Genomic DNA, 17,823 nt, shown 5'->3' on the forward strand with positions numbered 1-17,823 from the left:
CGGGATCTTTCTGTGTGGAGTTTGCATGTTCTCCCCGTGAATGCGTGGGTTCCCTCCGGGTACTCCGGCTTCCTCCCACTTCCAAAGACATGCACTTGAGGATAGGTTGATTGGCAACACTAAATTGGCCCTAGTGTGTGAATGTTGTCTGTCTATCTGTGTTGGTCCTGCGATGAGGTGGCGACTTGTCCAGGGTGTACCCCGCCTTCCGCCCGATTGTAGCTGAGATAGGCGCCAGCGACCCCAAAAGGGAATAAGCGGTAGGAAATGGATGGAATTTGTTTTCATAACATTACAATACCATTTAAAATAATTCAGAGCATTTAGTATGTTTTTTAACAGAATTTGTTTACATAAAATTACATAACAATTAAAGATAATTCAGAGTATTAAGTATGTTTTTGAGGTTGCTAATTACGATCAATGAGCAAACTTTTGGAAGAATTTTCACCTTGTGGAGCGCTTTTCATTTCCATCAGTCCCCGCCCGGTGGAGACGTGCCAGAAGCACCATCAAGCGGCACTGACAAAGCTATGGAAGTTCGAGTAGACCAGCCTCATCGAGCGAAGGTTTTTAAACGATAACAACCTATACAGAGTTGTTGTCGTTTTATACTCAAATAGGACAATTCCTGGATATGATGGGAATGCGGTCCTCGATAATATATTGTTTTAGTTATAAAGGGGTTCCTTTCATAGTTCGGCGGGTTTTGCTCTATGCTAGCTTGCAAACAGTTGCGGTTGGTGGTTAGCTGTTTATACAACTTGGGTGTATCTCAGTTTGTTCATTTTTTATTGTTTACTTTTACTACCAGACAAGCTTTTCTTTACATACAAAACATGTAAACATCACACAATGTGGGGTAATGTGGGGTGGCAGAACGCCGTCGCAAAATATTGCTAAAAAAGTGAAGTGACGAAGTCATCGCGCATGCGTGGGTCGATCAGTTCGTGACAGCGCCTCTTCAGTTGAATGAAGAAGATGTCTGACTTTACCTGGTCTGTGGTGGTGCTTACCTGTCAGCACAAAGACAGTGTGTACGCCTTCCAGAGAGGTGAGCTTACCTGACATAGTCAGTGACCTGTGATAGTATTATTTGTATTGTTAGTAACTGTTTTTTGGGGTTTTCAGAGCTGGAGTTGAGGCAGCAGCGTGGTTCTGTGTCTCACAGTACCTTGGTCCTGACAGTGCAGGACCGCCAAGAGCCACTGGGCAGTGGGGGGGCAACACTCAACGCCCTGGTGGTGGCGGCCGAGCACCTGAGCAGCCGAGCAGGACACACCGTATGACTGACTCCTTCTGGTTCTGCAATAATGTACTATGTTTATCTGATCTTCTTCTACATCTTTCTTTAGGTGGTGACAGCTGATGTGCTGGATGGAGCTCACATCCTCATCCTCCATACTGTGAGTCCATAAATTTAAATGATAAAACGCTATTCTAATGCTTGTCAAATATCTTCTATGTGAAAGCAGCGCTCTCGAACCTAGTCTTTAAAAAACAAAGTGTGGCAAAGATCCCAATATACATGTGCTCTCTGTCTAGGGTCGGGATTTTCCTTGGAGTTCGTGCAGCCGAGCCTTCTCCTGGCTGCCGCTGGAAAAAGCTACTCAGAGGGTCCAGGCACCGGTCTGCTGTCTCGACCTGCTGCTGGACTGCCTCACAAACCAGGTTGTGCTCGGCACTGGTCCAGATTCTTACATTGCATGTACAAACCCCGTTCCCACATAAATTGGGAAATTGTGTTAGATGTAAATATAAACGGAATACAATGATTTGCAAATCCTTTTCAACCCATATTCAATTGAATGCACTACATAGACAAGATATTTGATATTCAAACTCATAAACTTTTTTTTTTTTTTTGCAATTAATAATTAACTTAGAATTTAATGGCTGCAACAGTGCCAAAGTAGTTGGGAAAGGACATGTTCACCACTGTGTTACATCACCGTTTCTTTTAACAACACTCTATAACCGTTTGGGAACTGAGGAAACAAATTGTTGAAGCTTTGAAAGTGGAATTCTTTCCCATTCTTGTTTTATGTAGAGCTTCAGTCGTTCAACAGTTCAGGGTCTCCGCTGTCGTATTTTACGCTTCATAATGCGCAACACATTTTTGATGGGAGACAGGTTTGGACTGCAGGCGGGCCAGGAAAGTACCCGCACTCTTTTTTTACGAAGCCACGCTGTTGTAACACTTGTCTTGCTGAAATAAGCAGGGGCGTCCATGATAACGTTGCTTGGATGACAACATAAGTTGCTCCAAAACCTGTATGGACCTTTCAGCATTAATGGTGCCTTAAGTTACCCATGCCTTGGGCACTAATACACCCCCATACCATCACAGATGCTGGCTTTTGAACTTTGCGCCTATAACAATCCGGATGGTTATTTTGCTCTTTGTTCTGGAGGACACCACGTCCTCTGTTTCCAAATATAATTTGAAATGTGGACTCGTCAGACCACAGAACACCTTTCCACTTTGCATCATTCCATCTTAGGTGAGCTCGGGCCCACCCAAGCCGGCAGCGTTTCAGGATATTGTTGATAAATGGGTTTGACTTCGCATAGTAGAGTTTTAACTTGCACTTACAGATTTACCAACCAACTATAGTTACTGACAGTGGTTTTATGAAGTGTTCCTGAGCCTATGTGGTGATATCCTTTACACACTGATGTCGGTTTTTGATGCCGTACCGCCTGAGAGATCAAAAGTCTGTAATATCATCGCTTACGTACAGTGATTTCTCCAGATTCTCTGAACTTTTTGATGATTTTACGGACAGTAGATAGTAAAATCCCTAAATTCCTTGCAATAGCTCGTTGAGAAATGATGTTCTAAAACTGTTCGACAATTGGCTTTCAAAGTGGTGTCCCTCACCCCATCCTTGTTTGTGAATTACTTAGCATTTCATAGAAGCTGCTTTTAATACCCAATCATGGCACCCAACTGTTTCCAATTAGCCTGCACACCTGTGGGATGTTCAATATAAGTGTTTGATGAGCATTCCTCAACTTTATCAGTATTTATTGCCACCTTTGGGCTTCACGGTGGCAGAGGGGTTAGTGCGTCTGCCTCACAATACGAAGGTCCTGCAGTCCTGGGTTCCAATTCCAGGCTGAGGATCTTTCTGTGTGGAGTTTGTATGTTCTCCCCGTGAATGCGTGGGTTCCCTCCGGGTACTCCGGCTTCCTCCCACTTCCAAAGACATGCACCTGGGGATAGGTTGATTGGCAACACTAAATGGGCCCTAGTGTGTGAATGTTGTCTGTCTATCTGTGTTGGCCCTGCGATGAGGTGGCGACTTGTCCAGGGTGTACCCCGCCTTCCGCCCGATTGTAGCTGAGATAGGCACCAGCGCCCCCCGCGACCCCGAAAGGGAATAAGCGGTAGAAAATGGATGGATGGATGGATTGCCACCTTTCTCAACTTCTTTGTCACGTGTTGCTGACATCAAATTCTAAAGTTAATGATTATTTGCAAAAAAAAAAATGTTTATCAGTTTGAACATTAAATATGTTGTCTTTGTAGCATACTAAACTGAATATGGGTTGAAAATGATTTGCAAATCATTGTGTTCCGTTTATATTTACATCTAACACAATTTCCCAACTCATTTGGAAACAGGGTTTGTGTCATACTGAAGTGAAATTAACTCTTGCTCATGCAGGTTTGTCCTGGTTCTCCTCCTGGCGTTTGGGTCTGCAGCACCGACATGATCCTCAGCATTCCGCCACATTTTGGTGAATAGACAGCCACAACTACAGCATTTGCGCTGACCCTCCATACCAGAAGTGGCCAAAATATAAATTCATGTAATCACTATTATAATATTGTACACGTTCCATGCCCAACCTTGGCGTTTCTTTGCTCATGTGTGTATTAGTGTTGTCCTGGGACAGCTTCTCAGGTGTCCGTGTTCTCGCACTCCCCGGTGATGTGTCTTACGCTGTCAATCATGGCGTCTACCTATGTGACAAACAGGTATCACAGATAGTTTCTGGATGGATGGGTCCTTTAACGGGGTGTTGCCCTTTTTTTTTTTGGGCATTTCGCCCATGATTCACAATCCTCATGTGGGACAAGAACCCATCTTTTTCTTTTGTTATGCATTCTAACTCGTAAATAAAGGCTAGCAAAAGTTAGCTAACAATACAGCCAATTGGAGTCGTGCTTTTTCGCCTATAAAACGCTTTAAAAATATCCCAAAGCCTTTGTTTTTTATACATTCTGTAAGTATATATGTCCTGTAGTAACAGGCACATTAATAATAACACATAATGTTTACGTATTTTGCTCATTTTAAGCATTAAGTAGCGTAATAATTTCACAGGTGCATCGCAATGTTTGCTATTTCCTACGACAACAACTACTGATAATCATGACAGACTTCACGATAGCCAAAATAAATTACTTTGGGACAAATGATGATCCAGAACCATATGTTTTTGAGCTTGAACATAAGGAGGATGAGGATGAAGTTTTAGAAGCTGTGCGCTACATATATGCAGCTATAGTGAAACACTAACCATCATGTAGCACTATTGCTGAACAAGATTTACAAACTACAAACATGATAAAACAATCACTTACTGTAAAAAAAACTGTTGTCACTGGGATGCCAACTGATGGGGTGTTCATTTTTTCCTGTTTAGATTAAAAATTAATCGGAATCGCCTTGCAGGTTACAAAAAAGGTGCCGCAAATGAGCGTTTTTTCGTGTCTGTCTCACCATCTCCGGATATACTATAATTTGGATGTCTAATGTTGACCAACTTTTTGGTCTATGGCCACATCCTTCTACTATCCTTGTACTTCTACTAGTTAGCTATCTGTGATTAATGCGCCGTAAAAGTAGTCCCTTAATGTTAGGCCTTATAATAACGATATCACTAATACTTAGCTAATATTTATGTCATGACATGTAAATGGAGTATTGTTGGCGGTCTTTGAATGTTTTTAGATGGCCTTATGGGCGCAATAGACACAGTTTGTTAAAATGCATAAAAAAAGAGATATTAAATAGGGATTGTGAATGATAGGCAAAATTAAAAAAAAGTGCTGTTCTCCTTTAATAAATGATTGACAGGTCAAATCTGTTGTTTTTCCAGGATCACATAAGGGACATCATATACAAAGGAAGCAACGAGCAGATCCAGCAAGCTGTGATGCATGATGGGAAAGTGCCTCTGGTGACAGGCCTCGCTTTTACAACAATTTCTATAACATTTGGGACACTTTTAAAGTGCGTGGTTTGTGTGTGATCAGGTCTCAGGTCCAGTCTTCTTTAGCAGGACAGTAACGGAGAAACTTCTACAGGCCCACGTCACGCCTCCTCTGGACGGGTGTACCTACTTAGGTCTAGACTCTGGAGCTCCGCCCCTCCAGGTCGTCCTTCCCCGTGAGCTCTTTTTTTAGATAAACTTGCTGAGTCGGTGTCTTTGTTTTTTCAGATCTCGCTTTTCCTGGACGTGTTGAAGTGTCTTTGCTTGGATCAGACCGAGGAGCAATTTGTGGGCGGGGACGGGAGGGTCTGTGCTCATACTGGAGAGCCTCACGGGGCAACGGTGAGAAGCGGCAGGCAAGAGCTGTGGAGGATCCTGAGAGGGACGCAGCTCAGCATGGGTGAGCATTGCCACCCCCTCTGAGGACACACAATGTCTTTTTTGAAGTCCTGATGTCTCGTCGTCTTGTCAGTGTACGTCCCAGGAGGTCGCTATGACTACATGTCTCTGTCTGGAAAGCAACATGTTGACCGGCTAACCTCCGACTGGACACATGAACACGCCCTCTCCTACATGCAGGTGATCAAGTCAGACTTCAATCATGTCCTCCGTCTCTTACCCCGTTTCCTCATCCATTTTCAGTTGGACAGCAGTGTGAGCAAAGGAGGGCGGGTAATCAATAGTGTACTGGAAGGAGCCGTCGCTGTGGAGACAGGAGCAGTGGCGCAACACTGTCACCTGCAGGTCAAAAATACACCTTAATGAAATAAGCAAACATTCTATGCAAATTCAATAAGTTTCCCAACACCACCAGGGTCCCCTGCGCATCCCGTCTGGTTGTTTACTGTCAGGTCTTGAGGAATCAGATTCTCTCTGGATTGGACAACTGCCGCCGGTCAACAACATCATCATTCAGGGACATCGCATTGAGCTTGGGGACTTGAAGCTGAAGGTTTACACGGTGATAGGAGGACTGGATGACCTGGAGGTACTGATCACACTATTTTTCAGGTCATATTACATCCCAGCACCTCCTCATCATCCATGAATCCATCCTTTTATTCCCTTCGGGGACGCGGGGGGCACTTGAGCCTATCTCAGTCGCCACCTCATCGCAGGGTCAACACAGATAAACAGACATTCCCACTCACATTCACACACTAGGGCCATTTTAGTGTTGCCAATCAACCTATCCTCAGGTGCATGTCTTTTGGAAGTGGGAGGAAGCCGGAGTACCCGGAGGGAACCCATGCAGTCACGGGGAGGACATGCAAACTCCACGCAGAAAGATCCCAAGCCCGGGATTGAACTCAGAACCACTCAGCTTCCTCATCATGTCTGGTTATATCTCATCGTCCCCTATCATTTCCTTTTGTATCCCTTCACAACTCGCCATGTCCCACTGAGTGCAATTATGTCTCGTCACAATCACATCCTGTCACGTCTCAACGTGTCCCAAAATTTCCTGGTCCTATGAAGTTACCTCATGTCCCATCACGTCTCATTTCTCGTTATGTCCTATCACATCACATCTAATCATGTCCATCACATCAGTAAAGTGGCCCGAATCTGATTTTTTTTTTTCCCAGCTGACTAAACTGCAAGTAAAATGTAATTTTTATCAGACTCCAGTATAAACGTGCACAGGTCCCAATGCATGCACAGTTCGATAAAGTGAAAACAAAGGAAGTTGACAGGATTCCGTAAATGAGCAGGAAAGTTGCTTCTACTACTATGAAATAAAATACAAGTCACCACACCTAAAAATTTGTGTTGTCTTAAATGAAAATAAATCAAAATAATATAATTTATGACTGGATATATACAGTATATTGTAATATATTTGTGACAGTTTTAATTTTTTATTGCTGTTAAGTAAAGGCAACACAGATATCAGCCTGGATCTACGTTAGCTTTATTTTTTTAGCTCACTTACGTAAACAACTTACGCAATGTACATAACAAGTAAACAAATGTACCCCAGCGTCAATTCCGGTCCTTCAACATTCGCTATTTCTTTGGAATCAAAAAATGTGTTCATATATTACATATAGCCTATTATTTGCGCACTGCTGACTTGTGATGCACCAAAAATTTGGCCGCCAAAAAATAACTTTGCTCGCCAAAACCGGATGTTTTGATGAAGCATCCACTTCTACTGGCGGGCTGTGTTTTTTTCCCCGCGTACACGAAGGACATTGCTCGCCCAAATCTGACGAAACAATTGCATTCAGGTCACATTGACTGAAGTTACATTTACGTCCGATCAGATTCCTTTTTTTGGAGGCCAAATTTTCGGTGCGTCTCCTGTCAATAATTTGCAAATTATTATATTTTTTGGTTCAGAAGAAGTAACAATTGTTTCATGACGGGAATTGACGCTTATCAAAAAATTAAGGTAACGCATATCCCCGCTGATGTCCGTATTGTCTCTACTCAACAGCAATAAAAAGATATTAGAACCGTCTCGATTATATTACATGTTGTATATTAAATTATATATCATATTACTTACATTTTTTTCACATAAAAAAAACAGTAATTTTTAATGTGGCAACTTTTATTTAATTTTGTAGTTGTACAAACCCCGTTTCCATATGAGTTGGGAAATTGTGTTAGATGTTAATATAAACGGAATACAATGATTTGCAAGTTATTTTCAACCCATATTCAGTTGAATATGCTACAAATACAACATATTTGATGTTCAAACTGATAAACATTTTTTTGTTGTTGCAAATAATCATTAACTTTAGAATTTGATGCCAGCAACATGTGACAAAGAAGTTGGGAAAGGTGGCAATAAATACTGATAAAGTTGAGGAATCCTTATCAAACACTTATTTGGAACATCCCACAGGTGTGCAGGCTAATTGGAAACAGTTGGGTGCCATGATCGGGTATAAAAGCAGTTTCCATGAAATGCTAAGTAATTCACAAACAAGGATGGGGTGAGGGTCACCACTTTGTAAGCAAATTGTCAAACAGTTTTAGAACATTTCTCAACGAGCTTTTGCAAGGAATTCAGGGATTTTACTATCTACGGTCCGTAAATTCATCAAAAAGTTCAGAGAATCTGGAGAAATCACTGCACGTAAGCGATGATATTACAAACTGATGTCCATATTACAAAAATGGACATCAGTGTGTAAAGGATATCACCACATGGGCTCAGGAACACTTCATAAAACCACTGTCAGTAACTACAGTTTGTTGCTACATCTGTAAGTGCAAGTTAAAACTCTACTATGCAAAGCCAAACCCATTTATCAAAAATATCCTGAAACGCCGCCGGCTTGGCTGGGCCCAAGCTCACCTAAAATGGACTGATGCAAAGTGGAAAGGTGTTCTGTGTTCTGAGGAGTCCACATTTCAAATTATATTTGGAAACAGAGGACATGGTGTCCTCCATAACATAGAGGAAAATAACCATTCGGATTGTTATAGGCGCAAAGTTCAAAAGCCAGCATCTGTGGTGGTATGGAGGTGCATTAGTGCCCAAGGCATGGGTAACTTACACATCTGTGAAGGCACTATTAATGCTGAAAGGTCCATACAGGTCTAGGGGCAACATATGTTGTCATCCAAGCAACGTTATCATGGACACCCCTGCTTATTTCAGCAAGACAAGTGTTACAACAGCGTGGCTACATAAAAAAAGAGTGCGAGTACTTTCCTGGCCCGCCTGCAGTCCAGACCTGTCTCCCATGGAAAATCTGTGGCACATTATGAAGTGTAAAATTCGACAGCGGAGACCCCGGACTGTTGAAAACTAAAGCTCTACATAAAACAAGAATGGGAAATAATTCCACTTTCAGAGCTTGAACAATTAGTTTCCTCAGTTCCCAAACATTTATTGAGTGTTGTTAAAAGAAAAGGTAATGTAACACAGTGGTGAACATGTCCTTTCCCAACTACTTTGGCACGTGTTGCAGCCCTGAAATTTTAAGTTAATTATTATTTGCAAAAAAAAATTCAGTTTATGAGTTTTAGTGCAGTCAATTGAATATTGGTTGAAAATGATTTGCAAATCATTGTATTCCGTTTATATTCATATCTAACACAATTTCCCAACTCATATGGAAACGGGGTTTGTAATAGCAGCGACTTCATGGTTCATTTGCGGAATCTGGTAAACTTTCTTCGTTTTCACTTTATCGAACTGCGCGTGCAAGTGACAGATTGGCGCCTGTACGTGTTTATACTGGAGCCTGATAAAGATCACATTTTACTTGCGTTGTAAATAGTCAATTCGAAAGACTCTGTTTTGGGCCACTTAGTCCTGCAGTGTAAACTGATGTTACCCAAATCTGATGTGAAAAGATCAGATTTGGAGTGTTTAGACTTGCCCAAAAAAATCGGATTTGTTGTGGAGTGTAAACCGTGCCAATGATATTGCTCCCACCTCTTCCTAATCAGCTGTGCTGTGACAATGACGGTTCCTCCTTCCTCAACGTCAAATGGAGCGTCTTCTTCAGCAGGACAAGTGTACGGTAGGACTTCAACCTTTGAACCTCTTTTTTACCACTGTAGTTTTCCATGTAAACTGTAGCCACCATTGTAGGTGAACAGTAGAACCTCAATTCACAAATCTGATTGGTTCTGAAGCATGGTTTGTAAAGCAAGCATATTTCTCCATTAGAAAAAATGAACATTTGAATAATGTGTTTCATTGTCAACAAAACTCCATATTTTGGTGTATGTTTGGACAGTTTAAACACAATACAAAGTGCTATACAGCAGTGGTCCCCAACCACCGGGCCGATTAGTACCAGGCCGCAGAATGATTTTTTATAAATTTTTATTTAAATTTTTTATTTTTATTTTTTTATTTTTATTAAATCAACATAAAAAACACAATATACACTTACAAATAGTGCACCAACCACTAAACCTAAATTTTTCATGACAAAAACATCCCTTTTTCATGACAAAGAAAAAAAAAAAGGATTCCGTATGTAATTTTATATATATATATATTTATATATATATATATATATATATATATATATATATATATATATATATATATATATATATATATATATATATATATATATAAACCCCGTTTCCATATGAGTTGGGAAATTGTGTTAGATGTAAATATAAACTGAATACAATGATTTGCAAATCCATTTAAACCCATATTCAATTGAATGCACTACAAAGACAAGGTATTTGATGTTCAAATTCATAAACCTTATTTTATTTTGCAAATAATAATTAACTTAGAATTTCCTGACTGCAACACGTGCCAAAGTAGTTGGGATAGGGCATGTTCACCACTGTGTTTCATTACCTTTTCTTTTAACAACACCCAATAAACCTTTGGGAACTGAGGAGAGACAACGGGGTCTCCGTTATGGTATTTTAGGCTTCATAATGTGTTACACATTCTCAATGGGAGACAGGTCTGGACTACAGGCAAGCCAGTCTAGTACCCGCACTCTTTTACTATGAAGCCACGCAGTTGTAACAAGTGACTTGGCATTGTCTTGCTGAAATAAGCAGGGGCGTCCATGATAACGTTGCTTGGATGGCAACATATGTTGCTCCAAAAGCTGTATATACCATTCAGCATTAATGGTGCCTTCACAGATGTGTAAGTTACCCATGCCTTGGGCACTAATACACCCCCATACAATCACAGATGCTGGCTTTTCAACTTTGCACCTATAACAGTCCTGATGGTTCTTTTTCTCTTTGGTCCGGAGGACACAACATTCACTGTTTCCAAAAAACTATTTTAAATGTGGACTCGTCAGACCACAGAACACTTTTCCACTTAACATCAGTCCATCTTAGATGAGCCCTGGCCCAGAGAAGCCGGCGACATTTCTGGATATCGTTGATAAATGGCTTTCGCTTTGCATAGTAGAGTTTTAACTTGCACTTACAGATGTAGCAACAAACTGTAGTTACTGACAGTGGTTTTATGAAGTGTTCCTGAGCCCATGTGGTGATATCCTTTACACACTGATGTCGTTATTTGATGCAGTACCGCCTGAAGGAACGTGCAGTGATTTCTCCAGATTCCCTGAACCTTTTGATGGTATTGCGGACCATAGATGGTTAAATTCCTAAATTCCTTGCAATAGCCCGTTTAGAAATGTTGTTTTTAAACTGTTTAACAATTTCTTCACGCATTTGTTCACAAAGTGGTGACCGTTTCCCAATCCTTATTTGTGAATGACTGAGCATTTTATATATATATATATATAAATGTCATCATCATCAAAAGCAAACATCTTGTACAGGAAGTGATCTTGTGTCTCAGGCCAGAAGACTTGTGGTTCCCGGGAGAGCTGCGCTCCCTGCTGGATGCTCGCCTCTTCCCAGCATTCCACCCACACGAAGGCCCTGTAGGGGTGGTGGGGGGCGTGGCTTGGCTTTTGGGTGGAGCAGGCTGCATGCGGAGGTGGAGAGAGGCATGGCGGCTTTCATTGAGGGAGGTTCTGTCACTCACCCATCAGGAGGCGGAGCTCCAGTGGAGGGAGAGCTTGCTCCTCCTGGCGGGAAGGAAGCAGGTGACAGACGCCCTGACTAATGGGAGCAACGCCTGCCTGCTGCCTTATTTCAGGGCGGCCGTGCTGGGCAGGCAGCACGCGGCGCTGCTGGACACGCTGGACAACAGTGAGTCACATCATGATCGTGATGATTACTTTTTTTCATTAATGATAAAAACTGTCAGTCGCGGCAGGAAGAGGAACTGAGCATGGGGCGGAGCAGGAGGCCCAGCTGGGTATGGCTGCTCGCTCCCTCTCCTGCATTGCTGACGTGCTAGTGTGCTTGGCCGAAGACAAGGGGGGTCTCAGGAGTGGGCCAGCTGCGAACAAGGCTTGGAGCTCCGCCTACCTCCTGTTAGGAGAAGGTGATCTGAAGGGTGGAGTTAAGGCCCTGGCTGCACAGAGAGTTAATTGGCTCAGCAGGTGAGCGTTACGCTGCCGGTCGGCTGTAAATAATCTTGATAAGCGCCCACGTTGGCTTACACTCCCTCCGACAGGCCAGACCTGCTGGTGCGGGCAGCGCGGCACTATGAAGGCGCCGCCCAGGTGCTGCTACGTCAGGCTATGATGTCATCACAGAAGTTCATCACCATTGGCCAGGTTGCTGTCCCGCCTCTTGAGCAATGGCATGAAGTGGAGTGTCCTGCCCGACTGGACCTTGCTGGTGAGCTCACGGAACTGACTATCTGCTTTATCGAAGGACACTGATCAACAGTTGATCAATAAGCTGATCATTAGAGACGAAAGACAAACGATCGACAATGTAATTGAGTCACAGGTGGCTGGAGCGACACTCCGCCCATCGCTTTCGAGCATGGCGGCTCTGTGACTAATGTGGCAGTGAAGGTTGATGGCAGGCGTCCGATTGGTGCTCGGGCTTGTCGCATCAGAGAACCCCACCTCCTGCTGGTCAGCCACATTGGGCAGCAGGACTCTGGTGTTTCCATTAAGACCGTATGCACCAGCCTGGATGACCTGAAGGACTACTGTCAGCCGCACGCACCCGGTACATCCTTCATGTCTTCAAACACCGGCGGCCAACTTTGACTGGTCATGTGAACGCCTGCTTTGTGTGGCAGGAGCGCTGTTGAAGGCTGTGTGTGTCTGCAGTCGTTTGGTGTCTCTCTCCTCCCAGCATCCTCTCGGGCATCAGCTGCTTCAGCATTGGGGTGGAGGGTTGGAGCTGCACAGCTGGTCGGCGCTGCCCACAGGCTCGGGACTCGGTAAGATTCCAGCGCTAAGGTGGTGTGTCACCGGATGATTAACGCTGTCATTCATGTTGCAGGAACCAGCAGCATCCTGGCTGGAGCGCTGTTGGCCGCCGTCTACAGATGCACGGGTCAAACGTACGACAGCGAGGCACTCATTCATGCTGTCCTGCACCTGGAGCAAGTCCTGACGACAGGTAGGTTTCTGCACGTGCACGCCCACGCATGTTCCTGTTGATTCAACTCCGCCCTGTGCAGGCGGGGGCTGGCAAGACCAGGTGGGAGGTCTGGTTGGGGGACTGAAAGTGGGCCGGTCCAAAGCGACTCTGCCACTGCATGTCCAGGTGGAGCAATTGTGTCCCCCAGAAGACTTCTTGTTGTCTTTGGAACAGCGCCTCCTGCTGGTATACACTGGAAAGACTCGGCTGGCTCGCAACCTTCTGCAGGTGCCGCACACCGACACACATTGTAATGGTCATATACTGTATGTTAAAAAAGACTAACATGTCCCAATCTGTGAGTGCAGGATGTGGTGCGCAGCTGGTACAGTCGTCTTCCTGCAATGGTCCACAACGCCCAGCAGCTTGTGTCCAACTCGGAAGAATGTGCTCAAGCTTGCTTAGATGGAAAGTAGTGTGTAAATATTCTATATCTGGAAGAAATCAATGTGTTTATGGAAAGCAGGGGTGTCCAAACTTTTGGAAGTGGGGGCCCCATTGGGCTAAAAAAAATTTAGCAGGGAACCGGGAAAAAAAAAAAGAAAAGATACAGTGGGGCAAGAAAGTATTGTCAGCCACCGATTGTGCAAGTTCTCCCACTTAAAATGATGACAGAGGTCTGTAATTTTCGTCATAGGTACACTTCAACCTCAAGAAGACAGAATGTGAAAAAAAAATTCAGGAATTCACATTGTAGGAATTTTAAAGAATTTATTTTTAAAATATGGTGGAAAATAAGTATTTGGTCAACTATTCAAAGCTCTCACTGATGGAAGGAGGTTTTGGCTCAAAATCTCACGATACATGGCCCCATTCATTCTTTCCTTAACACGGATCAATTGTCCTGTCCCCTTAGCAGAAAAACAGCCCCAAAGCATGATGTTTCCACCCCCATGCTTCACAGTAAGTATGGTGTTCTTGGGATGCAACTCAGTATTCTTCTTCCTCCAAACACGACGAGTTGAGTTTATACCAAAATGGATACATGGATGATACAGTAGAGGATTGGGAGAATGTCATGTGTTCAGATGAAACCAAAATAGAACTTTTTGGTGAATGGGGCCATGTATCGTGAGATTTTGAGCCAAAACCTCCTTCGATCAGTGAGAGCTTTGAATGGTTGACCAAATACTTATTTTCCACCATAATTTACAAATACATTCTTTAAAATTGCTACAATGTGAATTCCTGGATTTTTTTTCCACTCTCTGTCTCTCACAGTTGAAGTGTATCTATGATGAAAATTACAGACTTCTGTCATCATTTTAAGTGAGAGAACTTGCACAATCGGTGGCTGACTAAATACTTTTTTGCCCCACTGTATATATATTTACTTCCATGACAGCCGCCTTTAAGTTTTGTAATCATTCAGAAATATGAAGCAGCTAAAATGTGCCAAACATAGAGAAATGTGAAGAGTGTTTTGCATTTTCCACACCATGAATTGTAGGGCATTTATATGGGTGGATTTAAATTATGTGTTGTACGTGGACAGTTTTTTTTATATTTTTCACGAAGTTCAGTGAGCAGGTTACATTACGTGTGACAATGTTTGTTGACTTTTTGTGTTGGTAACACTAAATTGGCCCTAGTGTATGAATGTGAGTGTGAATGTTGTCTCTCTGTGTTGGCCCTGCGATGTGGTGGCGACTTCTTCAGGGTATACCCCGCCTACCGCCCGTGACCCCAAAAGGGACAAGCTGTAAAACATGGATGGAGTGGGAAAGGTTGTCTGGATTGGGTCATATATAAAAACACTGTGCTGTCTTTACTTGAAAGTGCAATGCATGGTCATTAACCTGAATTGTGTTGTACGTGGACGGTTTTTATATTATTCACAAAGTTCAGTGAGCAAGTTAGTGTGACCGTATGTGTTCACTTTTTGTGTTAGTATTTTGGCGCAATGAGTGGGGAAAGGTTGTTTGGATTGGGTCATATATAAAAATGCTGGGCCGTGTTTACTTCAAAGCGCAATTCATGGAATAATGTGTTGTACGTGGATGTTTTTTTATATTATTCACAAAGTTCTGTGAGCAGGTGTGTGTTGACTTTTTGTGTTAGTATTTTGCCGCCATGAGTGGTAAATGTTGTTTGGATTGGGTCATACATGAAATGCTATGCTGTGCTGTGTTTACTTCAACCTGCAATTTGTGGTCATTAACCTGAATTACTATGTTGTCCAACACATGAGGTTTTAGCAATTATACTGTCAGGTATTTAAAATAAAATTTTCTTTTTCAGATTCCTTAGTAAAGTTGTGACGTCTCGCAGGCTAAAATGAACATGCTTGCGGGTTGTGGTTTTGACACCCCTGATGTAAAGCAAGTTGCAATGGTCCTGTATTCATAGACAATGTCATGCATGCTCAGGTTCCTTGTCAAGACTGGGCTGCTGCGTGAACCGCTCGTGGCACCAAAAAAAGCTGATGGCGCCGGGCTGTGAACCAGCATCAGTTCGCGTCATGATGGACGCCTTGCGCCCTTTGGTCCTAGGTCAGAGCCTGGTTGGAGCAGGGGGAGGTGGCTTTCTTTGCTTGTTGACCCGCCAGCCTGAACAGCATCAGGCGGTGCTTCAGGTCCTCAATGACACACCGGTAAGAATAAAAGGGAATTGTCAAGCTCTTACAATTAGTATAGTATTTATTTTGGTGCCAAATGTGCTGTTTGGTTGTTTCCAGGGTCTGGGAAACTTCAGCGTTCACACAGTTGAGCTGGACATGGATGGCATCACTGTGCTAGAGTCAGCATGACCTCACAAACTAACTTGCTGTGTCTTGAAGTCATCCACACAATCTGGTGGGCAAACTTGGTATATGTTTTTTGGGGGTGCTTGAGGGGCAATTATGATTGAGCCCTATGAACTCTGCCTAGCAACAAGTGGCCAGGCAAAAACATGAAGGAAGGAAATGGTACATTTATATTATTTTTAATGATAAATCAAACACTATAAATGCTAAATATTTTATAATGGTGGGAATAAAAAAAAATGAGAATACTGTTATTTTGCATTATTCAAAATAAGACTAGACCATAGTGATGATGTCAACACATTGGCAGGCAGTCACCTAGGAAGCCTTCATTTGCCAGCGACCACAGACAGTTGATCCCGAATGCGTCCCAGTCCGTCCAGCATGGTGTCCACGCTCTCTCTGCTTAGCTCCACAGTTGCCACGGCAACCGGCTGACCTTCTTCGGTATGACACGGCTCCTCTGTCTGTAAAGCAACACGCCAAACTATGAAGCGCGTGTTGTTCACATGACCAAAGTCCAAATTGGAAAGCACATTTTCACCTACTTTAAACTGGACCAGGCAGGTTGGGACGCACATGCGACTGACGGAGTCTGAGCTTGTCACCATGTCGACCCTCCAGTCCAGCTCCTTCAGCCGGGGAAGGAAGACTACACACACACACACATCTTAGTTGAAAGGCACAACAGCTCTTGATGAAAATGAGTCAACTCACTCTGATTACTGACTGCTTGTGTTTTCCACGTTGCACTGAAATCCATCACAAAGACAAAACATCACTACAAGTCAAAAAAAGAAGAGACAGGGCCAGAGGCGCTCACCTGTTCTCCAAAAGGATCTTAGTGAGCAGGTTCTTCAGGCTGGAGTGGAATGACTCAGGGAAAAGATGGAGGATCTGCTCAGGGGAGCTCAGGTTGTGGAAGATGACGTGATGAGACAGGACGTGAAGTGAGTGGACCAGCTGGATAACACACATACAATAAATACACGCGAATGATAGCCAAATGTGTGCGTTGCATGCAGGTTCTTATAGTAACCTCTGCAGCTTGAGCTTCGGGGATGGCAAGCGTGGTGGCTGTGCTTTGAGTCAGTAAGCTACTCAGACCTTGATGACTTTTCACACAAACGTCCTTTACAGCATCTTTGGATGGAGCCTGAACACACAAACAAATGTAACAATTGTAATACTTTTTTTGATTGCTGACAGAAAACTGCATTATTCTGACCAGATAAGCTGATGATGGAGAAAGGCCACAGCCTTGGTAAATAAGTAAAGTTGGTATGGTAGGGCTCTGACAGGTTCATGCACTATTAATAAATGTTCTCTTATTATTTTACATAATAGTTTTGAATATTTTGTTGATACAACTAAAAATAAGTCATTAATAATCTTTGCAGCGACCCCAAAGGAAATAAGCGGTAGTAAATGGATGGATAAATAAACTATTGATCTAATGAAATTGAAATATCAATTTTTAAGGCACAAATCTAGTTTGAAGCCTCTGTTTTTTAGCCCGTTCAACGGCGGTTTATAAGGCTAACTACACGAATAAAACACATAGTGGTAGGAGACAATCACCAAAGGTTTACCGAAAACTACAAATAAATTAGCTAGATTATAAATGACAACAAAACCTTAAGAAGAAGCTGCAAATTGTTGAAATGCTCGCTTGGTAGTGCTGCAGACATGTTGATAGTCACATGACAACCTGGGTTTTTTCTTTATTTCCGGTATACAGAGCTTGGTCGTACATTACTGCCCTCCTCGGGTGTTAAAGTGACACGACACGCATAAGACGCGTTTTCTTGTCTTACTGTTACTTTAATAAAGTCCTAATTCTGGATTCCGTGTGTGTGTTTGCATATATTACTATATTTGTAAAATGCAAATAAAATATTAGATCGTTTTAATCT

The 17,823-nt window shown here is 42.9% G+C and overlaps 2 protein-coding genes across 3 annotated transcripts; one reads left to right on the forward strand and one right to left on the reverse strand.

The window, feature by feature from the left end:
- The first annotated feature begins 490 nt into the window (after window positions 1–490).
- Window positions 491–16,158, forward strand: LOC133549375 (L-fucose kinase). Of its 2 annotated transcripts, XM_061894722.1 has the most exons (23): window positions 491–1,054; window positions 1,132–1,283; window positions 1,356–1,406; window positions 1,546–1,671; window positions 3,675–3,747; window positions 3,891–3,988; window positions 5,116–5,196; window positions 5,273–5,392; window positions 5,458–5,629; window positions 5,702–5,808; window positions 5,872–5,973; window positions 6,044–6,217; window positions 9,649–9,722; window positions 11,507–11,862; window positions 11,921–12,158; window positions 12,233–12,399; window positions 12,514–12,741; window positions 12,815–12,958; window positions 13,021–13,140; window positions 13,202–13,389; window positions 13,470–13,568; window positions 15,530–15,754; window positions 15,839–16,158. In XM_061894722.1, the coding sequence occupies exons 1-23, from the start codon at window positions 973–975 to the stop codon at window positions 15,908–15,910; spliced, it is 3,249 nt and encodes a 1,082-aa protein (XP_061750706.1). In that variant the 5' UTR covers window positions 491–972; the 3' UTR covers window positions 15,911–16,158. The 2 variants fall into 2 exon arrangements, with proteins under 2 accessions (XP_061750706.1, XP_061750708.1); XM_061894724.1 differs by lacking the exon at window positions 15,839–16,158 and having other exon boundaries at window positions 13,470–13,576; window positions 15,531–15,671.
- Window positions 15,783–17,685, reverse strand: commd9 (COMM domain containing 9). The gene is made up of 6 exons (XM_061894725.1): window positions 17,545–17,685; window positions 16,947–17,063; window positions 16,731–16,870; window positions 16,625–16,659; window positions 16,456–16,559; window positions 15,783–16,374 (listed from the first exon to the last, which is right to left on the reverse strand). The coding sequence occupies exons 1-6, from the start codon at window positions 17,596–17,598 to the stop codon at window positions 16,237–16,239; spliced, it is 588 nt and encodes a 195-aa protein (XP_061750709.1). The 5' UTR covers window positions 17,599–17,685; the 3' UTR covers window positions 15,783–16,236.
- Window positions 17,686–17,823: the final 138 nt, after the last annotated feature.

Source organism: Nerophis ophidion, linkage group LG03 (assembly GCF_033978795.1).
Source record: "Nerophis ophidion isolate RoL-2023_Sa linkage group LG03, RoL_Noph_v1.0, whole genome shotgun sequence".
In the NCBI taxonomy this organism is placed as follows: Eukaryota; Metazoa; Chordata; class Actinopteri; order Syngnathiformes; family Syngnathidae; genus Nerophis; species Nerophis ophidion.

Excerpts from the sequence above, each read along its gene's own strand:
- LOC133549375 (XM_061894722.1), top strand. The coding sequence starts at position 973 with ATGAAGAAGATGTCTGACTTTACCTGGTCTGTGGTGGTGCTTACCTGT. Across the intron at positions 5,630-5,701 it reads AGGGACGCAGCTCAGCATGG|TGTACGTCCCAGGAGGTCGC; the intron begins GTGAGCATTGCC and ends TCGTCTTGTCAG. Across the intron at positions 12,959-13,020 it reads GCCCACAGGCTCGGGACTCG|GAACCAGCAGCATCCTGGCT; the intron begins GTAAGATTCCAG and ends TTCATGTTGCAG.
- commd9 (XM_061894725.1), bottom strand. The coding sequence starts at position 17,598 with ATGTCTGCAGCACTACCAAGCGAGCATTTCAACAATTTGCAGCTTCTT. Across the intron at positions 16,871-16,946 it reads CCGAAGCTCAAGCTGCAGAG|CTGGTCCACTCACTTCACGT; the intron begins GTTACTATAAGA and ends TGTGTTATCCAG. Across the intron at positions 16,560-16,624 it reads ACAAGCAGTCAGTAATCAGA|TCTTCCTTCCCCGGCTGAAG; the intron begins GTGAGTTGACTC and ends GTGTGTGTGTAG.